Consider the following 22,272-nt stretch of genomic DNA (forward strand, 5'->3'; position numbering starts at 1 on the left):
GGACAAAATGCTGTCATGTTGGGTGATTTGGTTGTGTTTGAAAAAACGTCTCGTTAATTATATCGTGATGGAAAGCAAGTGAAAAACTATAAATATTTGAACTAGATCTTACAAAGATTTATATTTTTATTAAAATAATTGTTTCTCCAATAGCTCTTTGCATCCATGACAGCTGTTTATTCGGGACAATTATATAATTTTTTATGTAAACTTTGTTTTGGTGAATGTAAACAGAAAGATACGAGGACCGAGAAAACTGAACACAAACAGAGAAAACCTTATTAATGGTAATTCGAAATGATAGTTTTAAACATATACTCAAATTTAAATACGTCGGATATCTTTTTTAAAGATAGTTCTTGTTATTTTTATTTTCTTTAAGCAAATTTGAAATTAAATAAAAATAGAAACAGGGAATTTATCAAAGTGACAACCTGACCAAAGAGCAGAAAACAACATTCAGCCATTACCTTAGTACCTTCTAGTATTTTATTTCAAAATTATTTCAAAAATTTTATTTTATTCACAAAAAAGTTTTTTTAACAAATTAATCTACGCAAATTTAGGCAGTTTTGATTGATTCTTTTTATTAAATATTTTTTCGAAAAAAAACAACATCAGCAAATCTATCTTCTTGCAATGTGTCAGAAAATTCTATCTGAGTTAATATATACCAAAAATTAACATTAAAAAATGTTTTTTTCAATAACTTCCACAAAAATATTTACTTGAAGGGCAACTCTAGACACAAAAGACCAAAATGACACAGACATTAACAACTATATGTCACCTTACGGCCTTCAACAATGAGCAAAGCCCACACCGCATAGTCAGCTATAAATGACCTGATAAGACAATGTAAAACATTTCAAACAAGAAAACTAACAGATTTATTTATGTAAAAATATATGAATGAAAAACAAATATGCAACACATAAACAAATGACAACCACTGAATTTACAGGCTCCTGACTTGGAACAGACACAAACATAAATAATGTGGCGTAGTTAAACATGTTAGCAGGATCCCAACCCTCCCTAACCTGGGACAGTGGTAACAGTAAAACATAAGATTTTTTTGTTAAAATGATGATAAAATCATATAATTTAGAAGGAACAACATTGATACTTACAAAGCCATATTTTTGTACTGATTGAAGAGGGTATTTGAATTTAATTTTTCATTTATATATCAGAAATTTCAAATCATTTTACAATGTACATGATATGCATGTTGTTTCAAATATATTTTTTTTTACAATTAAAGAACTTATGTCAGCATTCCCACATACTCACCCAAAAAAAAACCACACACACCACAGTGTCTCTGAGCAAGCACAATCTCACCATGAAACAATGCAACAATAATATTTTTTAAAATAATATGTCTGAATAAAATTCTATTCTTTCCTTTCATTTTAACTGCTTTCAACCCAATATCATTTTAAGTTTTCAAGGTTAAAACAAGTATGAGCTAGAGTGTGCTGGTGTTACATTTTATTTTTTTTTGTGTAAAAAGTTACTGGTAAAAGATCATGAAGTAAACAAGTTTAATTGATTTTGCCATGTTTATTATATTTAGCCATGACAACCATGTATGTTAGAAGGCAGGGTGTCAAGACACATTTTAAAACTTTACATTCAAAACAAGTGTAGTCAAAGGAGTAGGTCCCCTTTTTGGCCCCAAAATTTAGCAGTTTTACAAAAATGTTAAAATGTAAACTTTTAGTTGTTCATTATACAGTAAAATGCTTCTGCTACATAAATATGAGCTGTTTTTAGCATAATAATGCACATTTATTGGGCATTAGCACCATAAAGTGGTGCTAAATTACTGAAATTGTCAAAAATCTAGCAAATAAGTTAAATTTTAGACGGTTTTCGTGTAAAACAAAAGTGGCCGTATTCATGTTCATCCTTAATATTGAAATGTAAGTTGTATTTTATGATAATACATAACATATATAAAGGCTGAGGACGAACACGGTTGCGGCCACTTTCATTTTTGACAAAACCGTCTGAAAAGTGACATTTTTCTGCATAATTTTGTTGATTTTTCATATTTAAGCTTGAATCGGATCGTTTTTAATGACTAAATCAGGTGAAACTTTCCAAAAATATTAATTGATTCAAATGAAATAGACACTTAAGCCGTTTAAAAAGTGGTGAAAATCTTTCGTCAGATGAACCTGAAATTTGAAGCCAAAAGAAGAAGATTTTTGTAAAATGACAACTGGTGACAAGTGACAAGAAAGGCTCACTTGACCTTTCAATATAGGAGAGCTAAAAAAATAGATGTGGTATGATTGCCAATGAGACAAATCTTCACAAGAGACCAAATGAGAAACTATAGGACTGTACAGGATTCATCAATGATTTGATTTTTTGTGTTTTAACGCCACTTTTAAGCTCCACGTTTAGGCTATGTTGTGGCAGTGAGTTTTTATTGGTGGAGGAACCCGTAGTGCCGGAAAAAACCACTGACCTTCGATAGGAAACTGACAATTCTAGTCAATTAAGATTGGAGTTGAGTGCAACCTCAGTGCATGGACTGGCTATTGATTTCAGTAGTAACTACTTAGACCACTCGAGCACCAAGGCACTCACATTCATCAATGAGCAAACCCCATACTAGAGTCAGGTATAAATATTAAAAAGTCATTGGATCAATTTTTTGTGGATATTAAAATCTACATATTTATGTCCTACAAAGTTTCATGAAACTGTGAAGTGTTGTTAACTATTGCCGTAGTATATCAAGGTCAAAATTCTAAGTTTAAAGTTGCTCAACTTCTAAAATAAAAATTGTAAGGGTTCCGTGGAACCCAGTGTCTCACCTACTAAATAACAGGCTCAACAAAAATGATGAAAAATCAATATTCCTCTTGATACTATCTTATGATAGTAAGAAACTTCTGTCCAAGTTTGGTGAAAAATCTAGGATAGTTAATGAATCTAATAAATGTTTTGAAAACTTGAACTGCAGACTGTATGTAATGTTAACTGGAAGAAAATCTAAGTCCATTTAAAAGTAAAATGCAGAAAAAATGTGAAATTTTGTTTTCACAAAATTTACTTCTGGATACTATCTTATGATCATAAACAAGCTTCTGACCAAGTTTGGTAGAAATCCAGTATAGTTTAAGAAAGTTATTAAAATTTCAAAAACTTTAACCACAGAGTGAATATTTGTTGACGCCGCCGAAGACCACAGAATGTAGGATCGCTTAGTCTCGCTTTTTCGACTAAAGTCAAAGGCTCGAAAAAAATGAATGATAAATTCCTGTATATAGAATAGAGTAGAATATTTTTATTGGCTTAATTAGGGCCCCAGGATGGCATATAGCCTACAAACAATATTATTATAAACAATATTAAATATACTCATACACATGTACTGATCATGTACATGTAGTATATCCTAATTATCAGCAAAGTTTCATGAAATTCTATAGTTTAGATTCAAGAGTTACAATGACAAACAGCTGCAGTAGTATTTAAGTAAATTTATGCAAAAATTCTTAGTTCCAAGGGACAAAACTCTAAGAAAAAAGTTAAATCAAAGTTGCCTGAAATTCTGTTTCAGAGAAGTTGTGACAACAGGACGAGTATTGATGAGTCAAAAACATTAAAGTAAAGTAAACTTGGTTTTTTTGGGGTTAAAATAGATGGCATATAATGGAAATTTAGCAAACTTGACATTTACTAAAAAAAATTAGCCTTATGATAAAAGAATCACAAGAAACACTGTCAATATTAAACAATAAAATACAATACTTAAATTAAAAATTTGTAAGGGTTCCGCGGAACCCAGTGTCTCGCCTACTTTTGCTGTAAATCGCAGGTTCAACAAAAATGAGGAAAAAAATCAATAAAAATATTCCTTTTGTTACTATTTTATGATTGTAAGAAAATCTAAGTCCATTTAAAAGTAAATTACAGAAAAAACAGAGTAATCTTTTTACAAACTTTACTTCTGGATACAATCTTATGATCATAAATAAGCTTCTGTCCAAGTTTGGTACAAACCTAGGATAGTTTAAGAAAGTTATTAAAATTCTAAAAACTTTAACCACAGAGTGAATGTAATGGTTCCCTGCAGAAAAACTCATTTAAAAGTAAAATATGGAAAAAATAGATTTATTTATTTACAAAATTTACTTCTGGATACTATCTTATGATCATAAACAAGCTTCTGTGTAAGTTTGGTACAATCCCAGGATAGTTTGAGAAAGTTATTAAAATTCTAAAAACTTTAACCAAAGAGTGAATGTTTTGTTTCCCCGCAGAAAAAACTAAGTCCATTTATAGTAAAATACGGAAAAAATGGAATTTTATTTTTACAAAATTTACTTCTGGATATTATCTTATGATCATAAACAAGCTTCTGTCCAAGTTTGGTACACACTCAGGATAGTTTGAGAAAGTTATTAAAATTCTAAAAACTTTAACCACAGAGTGAATGTTTTGTTTCCCCGCAGAAAAAACTAAGTGCATTTATAGTAAAATATGGAAAAAATGGAATTTTATTTTTACAAAATTTACTTCTGGATACTATCTTATGGTCAAAGTTTGGTAGAAATCCAGTATAGTTTAAGAAAGTTATTAAAATTTCAAAAACTTTAACCACAGAGTGAATATTTGTTGACGCTGCCGACGACGACGGAATGTAGGATCGCTTAGTCTCGCTTTTTCAACTTATGTCAAAGGCTCGACAAAAAACCTGATGTGTCCATATCAGATTTAACTCAACTTAATAAATAATATCATTGCCCCTTTATTCAATATAATGTTCTGAATATACACAAAATATTTGTCGCTGGACTTCAAAGGGGTTAGACCTAGCAGTGGCTGATCCATGAATTTTCTTAAAGGGGGGGATGACTATGTAAGAGGGTTGCTTTATTTTATATTCAACCAAATTTTCCCCTACAATAGTTTGGCAGGGCCAGGACCCCCAGGCTTTACCCATGGTCCACCTCTTCCTATGAGAGTTAGACTCTTAAAATATCAGCTGCAAGTTTTTATTGCATACTAATAGTAGAGAAATAATTGTGTGGATCAATAATAAATATTCTTGAATAATTCTTATATTTGTCAACAGGTCAAAATAAACATTTGTCAAAATTTCATTGAAATTAAATGAGCCAAATCCATTTTAGTCAAAATTGTTGGGTACCCTGCTTAAAGAAAAAGACTCGAGCACACCCAAACCATCTTTCATGGTATTTTTTTTTATTTGACCGATCTTCACATACATTGAAATTATCTGTGAATCAGGAGCTTTATAGCAGTAAAATGACACCTTTGGTAACTTGGGCACGTTTAATTCGTTTCAACAATTAAATATAAGATATTTGTAATAGAGTCGGCCATTTTATATTTTCTGAAATTAGGATGTTTACGTTTATTGGATCATTTATCACTCACTCATTATGTATGTATTCGTGTCTATGGTGATTTCTTATAGCATATACAGACATTGATATCGACAGCAGTATAAAATTCACAGGAAAAGTTGAAATACATAATTATACTCTATAATCTCAGGGATTTGTAATTTAGATTGTGATATTTTTACCCACTCATAATTGTAAGTTAAATTCAAATGATGGGTCTTTGTATAAACTGTGTAACTATTTCATTGTCAATTTCAATGTTTGTATTTGCCATCATTAAAATTCTTTCTTTTTTTTACTTCAAACATAAAACCAGAGACATATAATACAATTATGTCTCTGATAAAACACATCTGACTTACTCAATATTTCTCGAATTAAGGGAAAGAGTTTTATTTGACATGCGTGACAAAATCATTTCATTAACCAATCAAATTAGCGAATCTAGGCAACGTAAATATGCCCCGGGTGTATTTCTTTACTGTTGAGTATCCCCGAAACTTAAGGAGTTTTAAAAAGCAATGAACTACATTTAAAGTGTGTTTTTTGTTGTTAAATAATTCCAGATTTTCAGTGAAAAATTGTTCATTGAATGGTGACTACACCACTGTGCACAAGAAACACAAAAACAAGAAAACAAGGAGCGGAAACAAGAATCAATTTACAAAATTAAACAAAATAGAGAAAACACCAAAAACATTTCCATAAAGACTTTTTTTTACCTGATTAATTCAAATATGTAATAAAAAATATACCTTCATCTGCTACTCTTTTTTTTTTTAGTAAAATGAGGTCGAAATTAAGTATATATGTTAACTATTTCAGGCTAATTTTTTGTAAAAAAAAATCTGGAGAATTTAAGAAAAAAGTCATATATAGGTACATGGAGACAGGACCATATTTGTAAGCCCTCTCTTTTTATTTCAAGGTCCGTTATTATTTTGTTTTCTGTTATATTCCATTATTTTCGCCTTTCTGTATACGTACGTTGAACATAAGTATTTAAGAATTGAATGCTCTTTTTTGTAAATTTATTGGGGTGTAAAAGCGTTGACCGAAGTACATTTTGTATGAAGCGCCCTAAAATAGAACCTTGAGGCACTTCATACTTTACAAACGATTTATCAGATTTAATGTTAGCGTATTGGACTTCTTGTTGTCTTTCAGACAAATATTATTTTATCCACAAGTATGGACACAGACGCAAATTGTCAGTGGGGTTAAAGGTCGTTACAAATGTATTGAAAGCTAGACTGGAAATGTGTATTAACAAATTGAGTTGATGTGTACATGTCTTCATTCAAATGCATTGACTGATAAAAAAAAAGGGGGCTTCAACTTCCACCCCTCTCTATGAATTAGTTGTTTGAGTGTTTGAATATGGAGTTTGTTAATAAATAGCTGCACTGTAAGCGCATGATATGTCTTGATTCCTTTTAAGCTTGCTTAAAGGTTGAACTATTTTGTTTTATACAATTATTAGTCTATTTGTTTTTTCATTTCATTTGTTTTATATTTGTCATTTTAAGGTCTTTTATAGCTGACTGTGCTGTATGAGCTTTTGTCATTGTTGAAGGCTATTTGGGGACCTGTAGTTGTTAATCTTGTTTTAAATTTTGGAAGGTAGCTGAAGTCAACAGACATAGACAATTCACCCAAGTTTTATAAAATGATGTGGAAGTGTTTATGTGAATAATTGAGATGGGAAATGAGGAAAGTGTCAAAGTGACAACAACCCAACCATAGAGTAGACAACAGCTGAAGGCCTCCAATGGGTTTTCAATGTAGCCAGAAACTCCTGCACTTATAGGTGTCCAAAAACTATAAAATCCCTTCTTTTTTTTAGCATATATAAAAATTCATAACACAGAAATGTATAATCTGAAATTTATTACAATTAAAAGGGACCTTAGGTCAATAGTGTAAACAATTCACCAAAGTTTAATTAAAGTTGATGGATGCTTTTTTGTGTTATTGTTCAAAATTGGAAAATTCTCTCTTTTTTTAAGGATAAAATCTCTCTTCATAACATGGAAATGAAAATTCTAAAATTTATAAAATCGATGTGGAGCTTATGTCAATAGATATAAACATTTCAACAAAGTTTCTTGAAAGTAGGGGGAAGTGTTTTCTAGTTATTGTCTGAAGTGTGGATGATGGACTGATAGACAACAGTATACTATAATATGTTGTGTGTGAGACATTGGTATAATAAAATGGTTTCAAATGAATAATTAGTCCAGTCAATCTAGCATAAATTTGACCCTTACCTGAAAGTAATTGCAACAGAAGATTTTTAAGTTTTAATCTTTAGTATTATACCCCAAATATACACAGAAAAAAGTCCCATAAAATCTAACTTGAGGAAAACTAAAAAAATCACCATTTAAAATTCCTATGGAGATTTGCATTGAAAAGGGAAATAACTCTTGCAAAAAAGGCAGAAATATCAATACAAATTGATACAAAATTATAACTTTACCGCTTCTATTTATCAGAATGTATTGATTCTTGATTTTTTAGAGGTCTTTAGAGTATAACAAACAACTCTAAAGGTGTTTTCATATATTTTAACAAGCTATAATCTAGATTTCGTAATTTATTAGTTGACCATTTATTGAATTTTTCAACATGTTAAGGTAAAGAATCTCAAATTTATTAAAAAATAATTAAGAATGTGTTCTTCTTTCTGTGGTTTAAAATTTCTTAAGATAAGTAAGTTGCTGAAAAAATATAATATACAGATATAAACAATACCAAATCTTCATATTATTTTTTTAAAATGGTTATAAAGCTTCAAATTTGCAATTTCTTTAAAGAAAAATGTACGAAATAAATAAAACTACCCATAACAATTCGGTTTTGTACATTTCATGAGCAGAACATTACATAATTAAGTCAAATACAAACTTATAACTCCATCAAATTATCATACTATACATAAATTTCAAGAAAAACAACCAAAATCTGACCAAAAAATACTAACTTTTGCAAGAGTTATCTCCCCTCCCAATGTTAATTTCCATAAGAAATTTAAAATGCTGATTTTGAGTTTTCCTCAAGTTAGATTTTTGGGGACTTTTTTCTGTGTATATAAAGGGCATAATACTATAGATTAGAACTAAAATATTTTCTGTTGCAATTAGTTTGAGGTTAAATCTTAGTTTGACTGGACTAAATGATTAGAAACTGTTTAATGCAGTTATTGAGGGAACGACAGTGAAGAAATTGCTGAGATCAATGCATTTGAATCCTAAGAATTCAATTTTTGTTGAAATGAAACAAAGTTCAATTTTTGACCCTTTGGATCTTAATGTAGACCAATTTGAAAACGGGACAATCCTGTGCAATTGAATATTTCCTGCTATTGTGCAATACTGTGCAATTAAAAAATTCTTGCTATTGCACAATACTGTGCAATTGGAGATTTCTTGCTATTGTGCAATACTGTGCAATTGAACATTTCTTGCTATTGCAGAATACTGCGCAATTGAAAATTTCTTGCTATTGCACAATACTTAGTATAATAATTTTTGACCCCGATTTGGACCAACTTGAAAACTGGGCCCATAATCAAAAATCTAAGTACATGTTAAGACTCACCATATCAAAGAACCCCAAGAATTCAATTTTTATTAAAATCAAGCTTATTTTAATTTTGGACCCTTTGGACTTTAATGTAGACCAATTAGAAAACAGGACCTAAAATTAAGAATTTGGACATGGTTAGATTTGGCATATCAAAGAAGCACACTACCGTAATTCATTTTTTTGATGAAATCAAACAAAGTTTAATTTTGGCCCCTTATTCCTTGGGACCAAAACTCCAAAATTAATCCAAACCTTCCCTTTGTGGTCATAAACCTTTATAGATTTCTATTAACTTATACTAAAGTAATTGTTCAAAAACCAAGAAAAATGCTTATTTGGGGCCTGTTTTTGGCCCCTAAATCCTACACTGTTGGAACTAAAATTACCAAAATCTATCCCAACCCTCCTTATGTGGCCATAGACCTAATGTTAAAATATCATAGATTTCTGTTTACCAAAACTTAAGTTATAGAGCAAAAACCAAGAACAATGCTAATTTAGCCCCTTATTCCTAAACTGTTGAGACCAAAATACCCCAAATCAATCCCACCCTTCCTTTCATGGTCATAAATCTCGTGTCTAAATTTCATATATTTCTATTTTACTTTTACTGAAGTTAGAGTGCGAAAACCGAATGTCTTTGTACAACCAAAAAGTTTTCAATTTTTATTTTATCCAATATATCATAATTATGTTTTCCGATATGATAAAATTTTAACTTTAACCATTCCAACCAGTAACTAAGGATTTCGTGCATTTCTTTCTCTTGGTTTTAAAATGTTTTTATCGGAATAAATGTATCTGTAGTTATGACTACAATAAGATTCTGACCAATCAGCAGCTTTGTGTGAAACCATATGTTTTAAAAATGTTTGAACGTTCAATTATAATTTCTAGCAAACAAATACGTAGACGATGACATAAATGATGTCTTTTTCCATAGACGACACGACATATAATTCAGACATTTAATTTCTAGAAAGAAAATATTAAAAAAAAAAGAAGATGTGGTATGATTACCTATAAAACAATTCTTCACAAAAGACCAAATGACACAGAAGTTTAATTTAGGTGACCGAACGGTCTTCAACAATGAGAAAAGACCATACCGTATATATAGTCAGCTACAAAAGACCCGGAAATGACAAATGTCAAACAATTCAAACGAGCAAACTAACGTACGAAAAATGAACGAAAACCAAAAATGTAACACGGCAACAAACGACAAACACTGAATTGCATGCTCTTGACCTGGGAGGGCACATATATATATACACACAATGTTGCGGGATTAAACATGTTCGCGAGATCCAGACCTTCTTACTAACCTTAGACACGTCACAGCGTATAACCGTATAATTGATCGACAAAAAAGGGGGGTTCCAACCCCCGGACCCCCCCCCCCCTGGATCCGCCAATGACGACTTAGATAAAACAGAGTAGGCACGGGTCGTGTACTTGTTCATCCCAACAACAACGTAAACAGACACTTAAGTACAAATCTGAGAGTACTCGCAGTAACTGACAGCTAGTTGAAAGCTACTTACAACTAAAAGTTATACAAACTCGTGCATCTAAGACTAAATGATATGTTTGCTTCGAGTTGCATTCATTAAGAAACGATTTCTATAAGGGAAATTTTTACAAATACATTTTGTAGTTATTCAACAGATTTGGTGCGTTTGCTCAGTTACTGAGTATTCATCGGTTTTGATAACTGAACGTCATAATGGTTACACCATATTGATTTGTATATCAAACTTTGAACTTATTTTAAAACTTTAAATTCGTGACTTCAGTATAATAAAAGGTTGGAACAAAGCCATGTATTTGTTTTGATTGAACAATACATATAGGAAGTTGAAGGAAAATGGAAAAATGGCTGAATTTTCTTTTGTTTTTCTTTAACATTGGTAAGATTTTTTATTAACTTAAAATACCTGTTACATTGAAAACAAAGCAGCAGAATAAAAGTGGATTGCATGATTGTTTCCTAACGGAATAATTAGAAAAAGTGTGTTTGGTTCCAGGGGAGGATCCAGAGGGGCGGGGGTTCCGGGGGTTGGAACCCCCCTTTTTTGAACGATCAAAGAATTTGAATGGGGACATGAAATTGGACCCCCCCTTTTTGTCCTGGGTTAGGAACCCCCCTTTTTAAAATGGCTGGATTCGCCCCTGGGCTCGTTATACAAAATCCATATTCCGTTTATGCATGTACAAAGTCAGGTATATGACAGTTGTTAACCATTCGTTTGATGTGTTTCAGCTTTTGAATTTACCATGTTGTTTATAGATTTTCCGTTTTGAATTTCATCGGAGTTCGGTGTTTTTTTGTGTTGTTTTTTTTTCTTTTTAATATTTGAGCAGAATGTGTTATCATCTACGGTTGAAAGAAAGATTTAAAAGGAAAGTTCTTCAAAAATATATGAAAAAAAATCAAGTCCGTCCAGACTTCAATTTTATCATACAAACCCTTATACTGAACCCTAAAACCTCTGTTGCGAGAAAACAATACATGTTCTGAGAGTATCGGTCTAATAAAATTGAGAGCAGAAACAGACCTCATAATAATAGCCTTGATGATTTTTGTTATATTGGTCGCTGGACGTAAATCAATAATAACATAATATTGAATTATAGAGAATATAAATATAAAAAAAAGATGTGGTATGATTGCCAATGAGACAACTCTCCATAAGAGACCAAAATGACACAGAGATTCACAACTATAGATAAAGGCAACAGTAGTATACCGCTGTTCAAAACTCATAAATCCATGGACAAAAAACAAAATCGGGGTAACAAACTAAAACCGAGGGAAACGCATTAAATATAAGAGGAGAACAACGACACAACACCGAAACGCAACACTCACAGAAACGGACCAAGCAACAGACAAAACACCACGAGAATAACAAATATAACATCACCATACGGCCTTCAACAATGAGCAAAGCCCATACCTAAAATATTAAAGAATACAGAAATAAAGGACACCCTATTCAGACCCTCATAAAAAGACAAAGATTAATAAAACAGCAACAACACGGATCCCTCATAAAAAGACAAAGGTTAATAAAACAGCAACAACACGGATCCCTCATAAAAAGACATTATGGCAAAGGTTAATAAAACAGCAACAACACGGATCCCTCATAAAAAGACATTATGGCAAAGGTTAATAAAACATCAACAACACGGATCCCTCATAAAAAGACATTATGGCAAAGGTTAATAAAACATCAACAACACGGATCCCTCATAAAAAGACATTATGGCAAAGGTTAATAAAACATCAACAACACGGATCCCTCATAAAAAGACATTATGTCAAAGGTTAATAAAACAGCAACAACACGGATCCCTCATAAAAAGACATTATGGCAAAGGTTAATAAAACAGCAACAACACGGATCCCTCTAAACAAAAATATCTAGAATTTAATATATATATATAGGAAGATTTGGTGTGAGTGACAATGAGACAACTGTCCATCCAAATAACAATTTAAAAAGTAAACCATTATAGGTTAAAGTACGGCCTTCAACACGGAGTCTTGGCTCACACCGAACAACAAGCTATAAAGGGCCTCAAAATTACTAGTGTAAAACCATTCAAACGGGAAAACCAACGGTCTAATCTACATAAACAAAACGAGAAACGAGAAACACGTATATATTACATAAACAAACGACAACTACTATACATCAGATTCCTGATGCAAAAATTTGCAGCGGGATTAAACGTTTTAATGGATCCAAACCTTCTCCCTTTTTCTGAAACAATAGCATAACATCACAACATAGAAAAACACACGATAAAATATCAATAGGCAGACTTAACTCATGCAATCAAAAAATATTCTTTCGAATATACAGGTATCTTTAAAAAAAAATGTCAAGCTCTAAATCGTCCTTAGAATAAAATGCGGTCAATATTAAACAGATATCACCAAAGATTGTCCACCGTTTAACAAAAAAAGGACCCAAGACGAAATTCCAAATACTCAAGATGTTGATCATGTTCTTATTCTATAAATGTCTGAATAGAAATGTTTTGACTGCATGTAAACGGGAAAGAGGATCTAGATGGGGAAAAGAGAGAACAGAATAAATAGCAAAACTATAAAGAATGGAGAGGAAAAAAAGAATAGAGAATATGGAGTGCTGAAATTAAAAGAATATACCATTACAGGAAATCACAATAAAATAGTATAAAGATAAATGACCTAACAAAATAGAGAGGACTCCTCTTTTTCTTTGCTTTGTTGTTAACTCAAATGTAGGAGACTACTAAATAAAGTATTTAAGGGAAAATCTGTTTTCTACAGAAGACCTATTATCATTGACGCTCAGAATGAGATCATATTCCCAATTTCCATTCTCATGTTTTTGTCTTCTAGCGCAGAACACTAAAAAAAAACTTGAACCTTTCGATGTTTCATTTCATTTTATTTTCTAATCAGTGACCCACTGAAATCTAAAATGAGGGTACTGGATAGTGATCATTCCACTTCGGTCAGTTCCGTGAGAGAGCAGCTGACTCACACGAGCTTTTGACTGGTCACATTGTTACAAAACAAAATCATCCAGTTCAAAATCACTTTTGATTTCTTATTTCAGGATCTGTGTTGTCCGACTGTTGTTATACGTATACCTACCTATATTCCTACTCCTATTGTGTATACTGTAATGTACATTTGATTTCTTATTTCAGGATCTGTGTTGTCCGACTGTTGTTATACGTATACCTACCTATATTCCTCTTCCTATTGTGTATACTGTAATGTACATTTGATTTCTTATTTCAGGATCTGTGTTGTCCGACTGTTGTTATACGTATACCTACCTATATTCCTCTTCCTATTGTGTATACTGTAATGTACATTTGATTTCTTATTTCAGGATCTGTGTTGTCCGACTGTTGTTATACGTATACCTATCTTTATTCCTCTTCCTATTGTGTATACTGTGATGTACATTTGATTTCTTATTTCAGGATCTGTGTTGTCCGACTGTTGTTATACGTATACCTACCTATATTCCTCTTCCTATTGTGTATACTGTAATGTACATTTGATTTCTTATTTCAGGATCTGTGTTGTCCGACTGTTGTTATACGTATACCTACCTATATTCCTCTTCCTATTGTGTATACTGTAATGTACATTTGATTTCTTATTTCAGGATCTGTGTTGTCCGACTGTTGTTATACGTATACCTACCTTTATTCCTACTCCTATTGTGTATACTGTAATGTACATTTGATTTCTTATTTCAGGATCTGTGTTGTCCGACTGTTGTTATACGTATACCTACCTTTATTCCTACTCCTTTTGTGTATACTGTAATGTACATTTGATTTCTTATTTCAGGATCTGTGTTGTCCGACTGTTGTTATACGTATACCTACCTATATTCCTCTTCCTATTGTGTATACTGTAATGTACATTTGATTTCTTATTTCAGGATCTGTGTTGTCCGACTGTTGTTATACGTAAACCTACCTATATTCCTCTTCCTATTGTGTATACTGTAATGTACATTTGATTTCTTATTTCAGGATCTGTGTTGTCCGACTGTTGTTATACGTATACCTACCTTTATTCCTACTCCTATTGTGTATACTGTAATGTACATTTGATTTCTTATTTCAGGATCTGTGTTGTCCGACTGTTGTTATACGTATACCTACCTTTATTCCTACTCCTATTGTGTATACTGTAATGTACATTTGATTTCTTATTTCAGGATCTGTGTTGTCCGACTGTTGTTATACGTATACCTACCTATATTCCTCTTCCTATTGTGTATACTGTAATGTACATTTGATTTCTTATTTCAGGATCTGTGTTGTCCGACTGTTGTTATACGTATACCTACCTATATTCCTCTTCCTATTGTGTATACTGTGATGGATATTGTTATGGATCATCACGCAATGAGTACTGTGACTCCTATTACAGCAACTTCTACTACTACTACTACTCGTATTACAGCTATGCTGCTATCGGACCATTGTGACTCCTATTACAGCAACTTATACTACTACTACTACTCGTATTACAGCTATGCTGCTATCGGACCATTGTGACTCCTATTACAGCAACTTCTACTACTACTACTACTCGTATTACAGCTATGCTGCTATCGGACCATTGTGACTCCTATTACAGCAACTTCTACTACTACTACTACTCGTATTACAGCTATGCTGCTATCGGACCATTGTGACTCCTATTACAGCAACTTCTACTACTATTACTCGTATTACAGCTATGCTGCTATCGGACCATTGTGACTCCTATTACAGCAACTTCTACTACTACTACTACTCGTATTACAGCTATGCTGCTATCGGACCATTGTGACTCCTATTACAGCAACTTCTACTACTACTACTACTCGTATTACAGCTATGCTGCTATCGGACCATTGTGACTCCTATTACAGCAACTTCTACTACTACTACTACTCGTCAGTATTACAGCTATGCTGCTATCGGACCATTGTGACTCCTATTACAGCAACTTCTACTACTACTACTCGTATAACAGCTATGCTGCTATCGGACCATTGTGACTCCTATTACAGCAACTTCTACTACTACTACTCGTATTACAGCTATGCTGCTATCGGACCATTGTGACTCCTATTACAGCAACTTCTACTACTACTACTCGTATTACAGCTATGCTGCTATCGGACCATTGTGACTCCTATTACAGCAACTTCTACTACTACTACTCGTATTACAGCTATGCTGCTATCGGACCATTGTGAGTACTGTGACTCCTATTACAGCAACTTCTACTACTACTACTCGTATTACAGCTATGCTGCTATCGGACCATTGTGACTCCTTTTACAGCAACTTCTACTACTACTACTCGTATTACAGCTATGCTGCTATCGGACCATTGTGACTCCTATTACAGCAACTTCTACTACTACTACTCGTATTACAGCTATGCTGCTATCGGACCATTGTGAGTACTGTGACTCCTATTACAGCAACTTCTACTACTACTACTCGTATTACAGCTATGCTGCTATCGGACCATTGTGACTCCTATTACAGCAACTTCTACTACTACTACTCGTATTACAGCTATGCTGCTATCGGACCATTGTGAGTACTGTGACTCCTATTACAGCAACTTCTACTACTACTACTCGTATTACAGCTATGCTGCTATCGGACCATTGTGAGTACTGTGACTCCTATTACAGCAACTTCTACTACTACTACTCGTATTACAGCTATGCTGCTATCGGACCATTGTGACTCCTATTACAGCAACTTCTACTACTACTACTCGTATTACAGCTATGCTGCTATCGGACCATTGTGAGTATGCTTAAGCCGTAAACAAATCAGTAAGAGTATGTGATAGTGTGAACGTACATTTGTTCCACCTTACAGACTCATTGTTCTGGTATTTTATTTTATAGACGATGCTTTAATATATGTTCAAGACCCATCAGTGGCCTTCGGTTGTTGTCTGCTCTTTGGTCGGATTATTGTCTCTTTGGCATATTATCTTATTGGAACACATATTATATACCCGTTAGTAACAAATACTGTTATGTTATTTCCAATCGAAACTTGATCTATAAAGTGATTTCATGAAATTAGTATTGCCTATGAGACAGCAATCCACAAAAGACGCAAGAACGAGGTTTTAAACTGCAATAATTCACCATGCAGCCTTCAATGATGAGTGAAACCGGTACAGCAAAAACTGTTTACCTAAATGTTTTATTTGCAACAGTTATAATTTCGATCTATGAATTTGACTGTCCATCTGGTATCTGTCGCCCCTCTTTTGTCAGATTCGCAGTATATATTATTAGTTATGTGCTAGTGACCTAATACAATATATGGAACTTCTCTTGAACTGAATTTTAATGTGCGTATTGTTATTGTGTTTACTTTTCTACATTGGTTAGAGGTATAGGGGAGGGTTGAGATCTCACAAACATGTTTAACCCCGCCGCATTTTTGCGCCTGTCCCAAGTCAGGAGCCTCTGGCCTTTGTTAGTCTTGTATTATTTTAATTTTAGTTTCTTGTGTACAATTTGGAAATTAGAAGGCGTTCATTATCACTGAACTAGTATATATTTGTTTAGGCCAGCTGAAGGACGCCTCCGGGTGCGGGGAAAGTTCTCGCTACATTGAAGACCTGTTGGTGACCTTCTGCTGTTGTTTTTTTTATTTGGTCGGGTTGTTGTCCCTTTGACACATTCCCCATTTCCATTCTCAATTTTATCAGTAAATTCCTTGGAATTTATTAAAAATTTTAAGCACGAGAAATTATGCAAATTCCATAATTAAAAATAATTCCAAGGCAAGTTCAAATAATACCCTGTTATATACGAATTTCTTTCTCATGTTTTCGTATATTAACTGATAACATAATGCTGAAGCATTTTCTAGTCTTTTAGGTTTTATTTTTTTCTATCACACAAATGCCATATCAAAAGGCCGACATTGACATATGCTAAATTTACTGATATGAGTATTCAGATTTATTCAATTTCAGTGACATGGCCATGAAGTTTTTCCGTTGGTACACATGAAAGAATTAGATCAGCATTTCGCATACGAATATATTGATTGTCTTTTTCTCAACTGCCAAAACTTTAACTTTGTCAGAATTTGCTTGCATTTAGTTTTATTGATCCTGATTTTAAAGTGGAAATTAAAATTTCATGCATAGTCAGGGTAACAATAAAGGAACGTTTTGTTGTCTGCATTATTGTACAAAAACCGTTCTTTTTTATAATTAACATTTGTTAATAATGTACCCAGGATAGATCTCTTGGGCACTCCCTTATAATTTTAGCCAAACTTCTAGGAATACTGTTTACTATAATTTACAGTTTGACAGATAGGATTTAAAGAATGAAATCGAATAACGAGAAACACGATTTGATGCGACTGTCATGCAAGTGAGAGGTTTGGCTAACTATAAACCCAGGTTCAAACCATCATTTTCTACATTAGAAAATGTCTGTTACAAGTCAGGAATATAACAGTTGTCAATTTGTTTTTTTTGTTTTTTTTATTACTGCACGTCAATATCTTTTACAAAATCTTTACAGTGTAGTTTGACCTCTGTACAAATAAGGAAACATGGTATGATGGCTAAAGAGACAAATATACACATAGTCCATGTTTTGCATATTTTTAAGCATCTTAACACTTTTCTGAACGCACAAAAAAGGGGTGAATTATTTCTTAAAAAAATGTAATAAGCGCTCTTCTCAATGGATGTTTTTTTGTTTTGTTCTATTTTAATATTTTATAACAACAGACATGTGTGTATTCCCAGCTCAATTTTTCCAGATAAAAGTAAAGCTTACGACATTTCCTGTTAATTTTCAGTTCTATTGGAGCTTTTGTAGGACTTATAATAGGCTCAATAATCTTCTTGGCATTTGTAATTAGTGTTATCATGGCAATCTGTGCTTCCTGTACAAAGACAGCTGGACAAAGAGGAAGGGTCGTGCATCCAAACAATGGAATAGCAGTGATACATTCCAATACAAATAGTATGTATATAGTATTGTGCTAACCTACTCACACCACGGAATTTGCTATTACAAAGCGTGTGCTCTTGTACTTCGACTCTTAATTTATATATTATTAGTTACATAGTGTGTTAGTGACCTAATATCATATAAACGGGGTCAGTAAATTCCATATGGGATGAGAGCGAAATACTATTACACAGTACAGGACAATAAAAAACTTATATAAATAGAAGAAAAATGGTCGACATCCTGGAATATTGACATTCAACTTGTTCCTTCCTCATAATTCCAACATTCACTTAACATTTTACCATGATAGTTACGGCAAACTTTAATGTATGCTTATATATGCATAGAGTCTGTCTGGATTAAATCACTTTTGACCAACTTTATTGAGACTATTTTGAACTCGTGATCCTGAGTGGTTATGCAATTTCAGTTCCAGCAAAGCGTATTGAAAGAACATACACATTAATTTAAGTAGGCTGTTTACTCGACGAAGACAACAAATTGGGGTCTTGTTCTTTATATCAAATGGAAAAATCCAATATCATGGTAAATTGTGTACAAGTGCAAATGATGTAAAAGAAGTAAACGATTTTAGAGTGACTATATTATATTAATTTTTATTGATTTCCTTGCTATTATGAAAGACTTTTCAAGACCACAAATAAAAGTTAAAAATCTCTTGATACTAAAAAAAAAACAATACTTGCAACTCTAAAATAAATGATGGATTCTAAGTATATATATATATGTTGATTTTTAATTCCAGTTGCAGGACAACAAATGTACGCCACACCGAGTGCCCCACCACCTTACATGTTTTCCCATGGAGGTTATGGAATGGGATATCATACGTCATCTGTAGTAATGCCACCACCGCCACCAAGTTATGCGGCTTTAGATCAGACCAGACCGCCACCACCACCAACTTATTCATCTTTAAATTCGTCAATTCCTCCACCAATGTTACCACCAATACAACAAAGAAATAATTAATACACAACTCACTGTTTCCCTGACAACAGTAAACTGATCATAACATTACCACCATTGGTTTCTATGAACTTGGTTTGTCGAACATACATGTACATACTAACACTTCATTCTTGTCAATTCAGTGGCATCGGCCATGAACGTCTTGGTTTGTCGAACATTCGTAAGGGAGCTACCATTTTATTTTTATGGGGGGGGGATGAAAAATTGTGTCCTGCATTTTTTTTTTATTTGTAATCTCTGTCCTGCCTTTTTATTTTTTCTGTCTATTCGGTCCTGCCTTTTTATTTTTCTGTCTATTCGGTCTTGCCTTTTTTTTTCTTAGCTTATCCTGACTTTTTTTACAACAGTTGTCATCCTGCCTTTTTTACTCAAAATCCTGTCCTGTCTTTTTTTTCAAATTTCATCCTAGCCCCCCCCCCCCCCCCCCTAAAAATCAAATGGTAGCTCCCTAATAACATCTCATTCCTGTTAATCGGTCATGAACTTGGTTTGTCAAACATACCGACCAACTTGTTAACAATACCTCATTCTTGCATAATCAGCACAGCGGGCACTTGTCTCAAAAAAATAAATTCCTATATACCTTTAAAATATAACATTAAAAGGTATATAGGAATTATTTTTTTTTTGAGACAAGTGCCTGTGATAATCAGTGTCAGTTTTCTACAAAACCAGTTTTGAAGTGTGTTTGTGTGCCGTCGCCCCCTACCGACTATAATAATTTGTACATTTAAAATGTGGCCCTAAATTTGCATTAAAAAAGGCAACTGAACATTAAGCAAGCGACAATCAAACAAAACATTTGAAAAGTCAAACAAACTAGTTTCAATCTCATAACAAGTAGTAACACCGACCATTTACTAAACAGAGAAGATACAGTGAAAACGAAATACAATGTAGTTTACTTTATAATAATCATTCTTCAATATACCGTGCCTGTTTTACAATCCAAACACGGGGACCTCACATCCTAAGTATCCAGGTGTTCTAAAAAGTCAAACTCATGAACTACCATGTGTATCACAAGAATATCAACTCAGGTAAATAGATTGAGTCCCGCATGTGACAGGTGCCATTGATTGAATAGGATTGTCAGTTCTCCTATTGAAGTTTCTCGGGTGATTCCTCCACCATTATAAGCTATCCACCACAATAGTGATGAAAGACTTTATAAGTGGCGTTAATCACCAATCATGCAATCAATCAGTCGATCCAAATCAACCAGTCATTCCTCAATCAATTTATTGTGATAAAATTGTTATGTTTCAGTTTTATTTTACGTTTTGATAAAAGTGTGCATTGTATACATTCAGTATTAAAGTTTTGAAGTTTTTATAGTTACGTTTGTGATATCAAATTTTGTTATCATCTGATTGGGCGGGCGTACATGTTGATTTGCATAAGGACAATCACAAGATAAGGATAATTGATGTGATAGTGTACAATATATACTATATAAATAACACATAGTTGAGAGGGTGATAGAGTAGATTGTTATACCCTGAGAAAACATTGTCAACCGCGTCGAAGTCAAGGTTGACAATGCTTTTTCGAGGGGTACCAATCTTCTCTATCACCCTCTCAGCTATGTGTTATTTAATTTATTATACTGAATGTCGTATCATTATTGTCTGTAACAGATTACTTTTATTTAAAAAAAATTTATGACGTCACGTGCTAACAACGTTACAGAATAGGGTATTAGAAAAAAACAACAAAGTCAAGCAAGATTTTTTATTTAATTTATTTTAAGTCGAATAATAAAATCTGAGCCAAAACGTAGAACTTTAGCATTGTATTTAGTTCTTTGGTGTAAATTTAATTCATTGTCCTTTAAATTGTCGATTTCTGATTGGTCTAGACGAGAGGGTAACATTCAAAAAAATTGTCACCCGCTCAGCCATGAGATAGAGTAAATTAACAATTCAATTCAATTCAAAGTTTTATTGCCATATAAACTTTACAGTTTGTGACATATAACAACAACAAAAACAAATAAAGACAATAACTAAGTAACTCAATATATATACACAAATTCAGGTAAATATTAAAGGGTCCCCTGTCCTCAGTTCCATCAGAGACATATATATATGTCTCTGGTTCCATTGACTTTTTTTTATAAAGGATCCTAGTTTATTTACTTGTGTTGGTGTTGATGGGTTAAGTATATATATAACTTTGTCATTGTCAGTGAGATTAGCAAATAAATTACTTTCTCTATTAATGCAATCAAAATATGTTAATCTAATATTTGAATTATGAGAACAATTTATTAGGAAATGTTTCTCATCATCTAGTACTTTACATTTTTTGCAAAGTCTCTCTTCGCGAGGAATTTTAAAATGCCTCCCTTTTTCAATTAATAATGAATTCTAAGTTTTGTAATTAATTTTCTAAATTCAAAGTTTGGGTTAGAGAGGTAAGGTTTGATCAATAGATTTGGCTCAAGTGCTTTATAAAAATTTAATTTACTTTTATCATCAATAGATGTTAACTTATTTATCAACAGGTTGTTGTAGTATGAGTTTATTTGGGGTTTAATATAGCTTTTAATATTTTTTAATTGTTTTAAATTATCACAGGTTTTTAGTCTATCTATATCAATGTTAGATTCAGAAAGAATATCTTTTGCAAAAATGAACCATGAATAGGTGCCACTAGAATCCAAAGTTTTAGTTAATTGAAAAGATTCATGTAATAAGGGATTCAAATTTGAGGTGAAAAGCCTTGCTAAATACATA

The 22,272-nt window shown here is 32.7% G+C and overlaps 1 protein-coding gene across 1 annotated transcript; it reads left to right on the forward strand.

Moving 5' to 3' along the window:
* Positions 1-16,278: 16,278 nt before the first annotated feature.
* LOC134684194 (actin nucleation-promoting factor WASL-like) lies at positions 16,279-19,922 on the forward strand. The gene is made up of 3 exons (XM_063543470.1): positions 16,279-16,340; positions 18,381-18,547; positions 19,305-19,922. The coding sequence occupies exons 2-3, from the start codon at positions 18,451-18,453 to the stop codon at positions 19,529-19,531; spliced, it is 324 nt and encodes a 107-aa protein (XP_063399540.1). The 5' UTR covers positions 16,279-16,340; positions 18,381-18,450; the 3' UTR covers positions 19,532-19,922.
* Positions 19,923-22,272: the final 2,350 nt, after the last annotated feature.

Source organism: Mytilus trossulus, chromosome 9, assembly GCF_036588685.1.
Source record: "Mytilus trossulus isolate FHL-02 chromosome 9, PNRI_Mtr1.1.1.hap1, whole genome shotgun sequence".
Taxonomy (NCBI): domain Eukaryota; kingdom Metazoa; phylum Mollusca; class Bivalvia; order Mytilida; family Mytilidae; genus Mytilus; species Mytilus trossulus.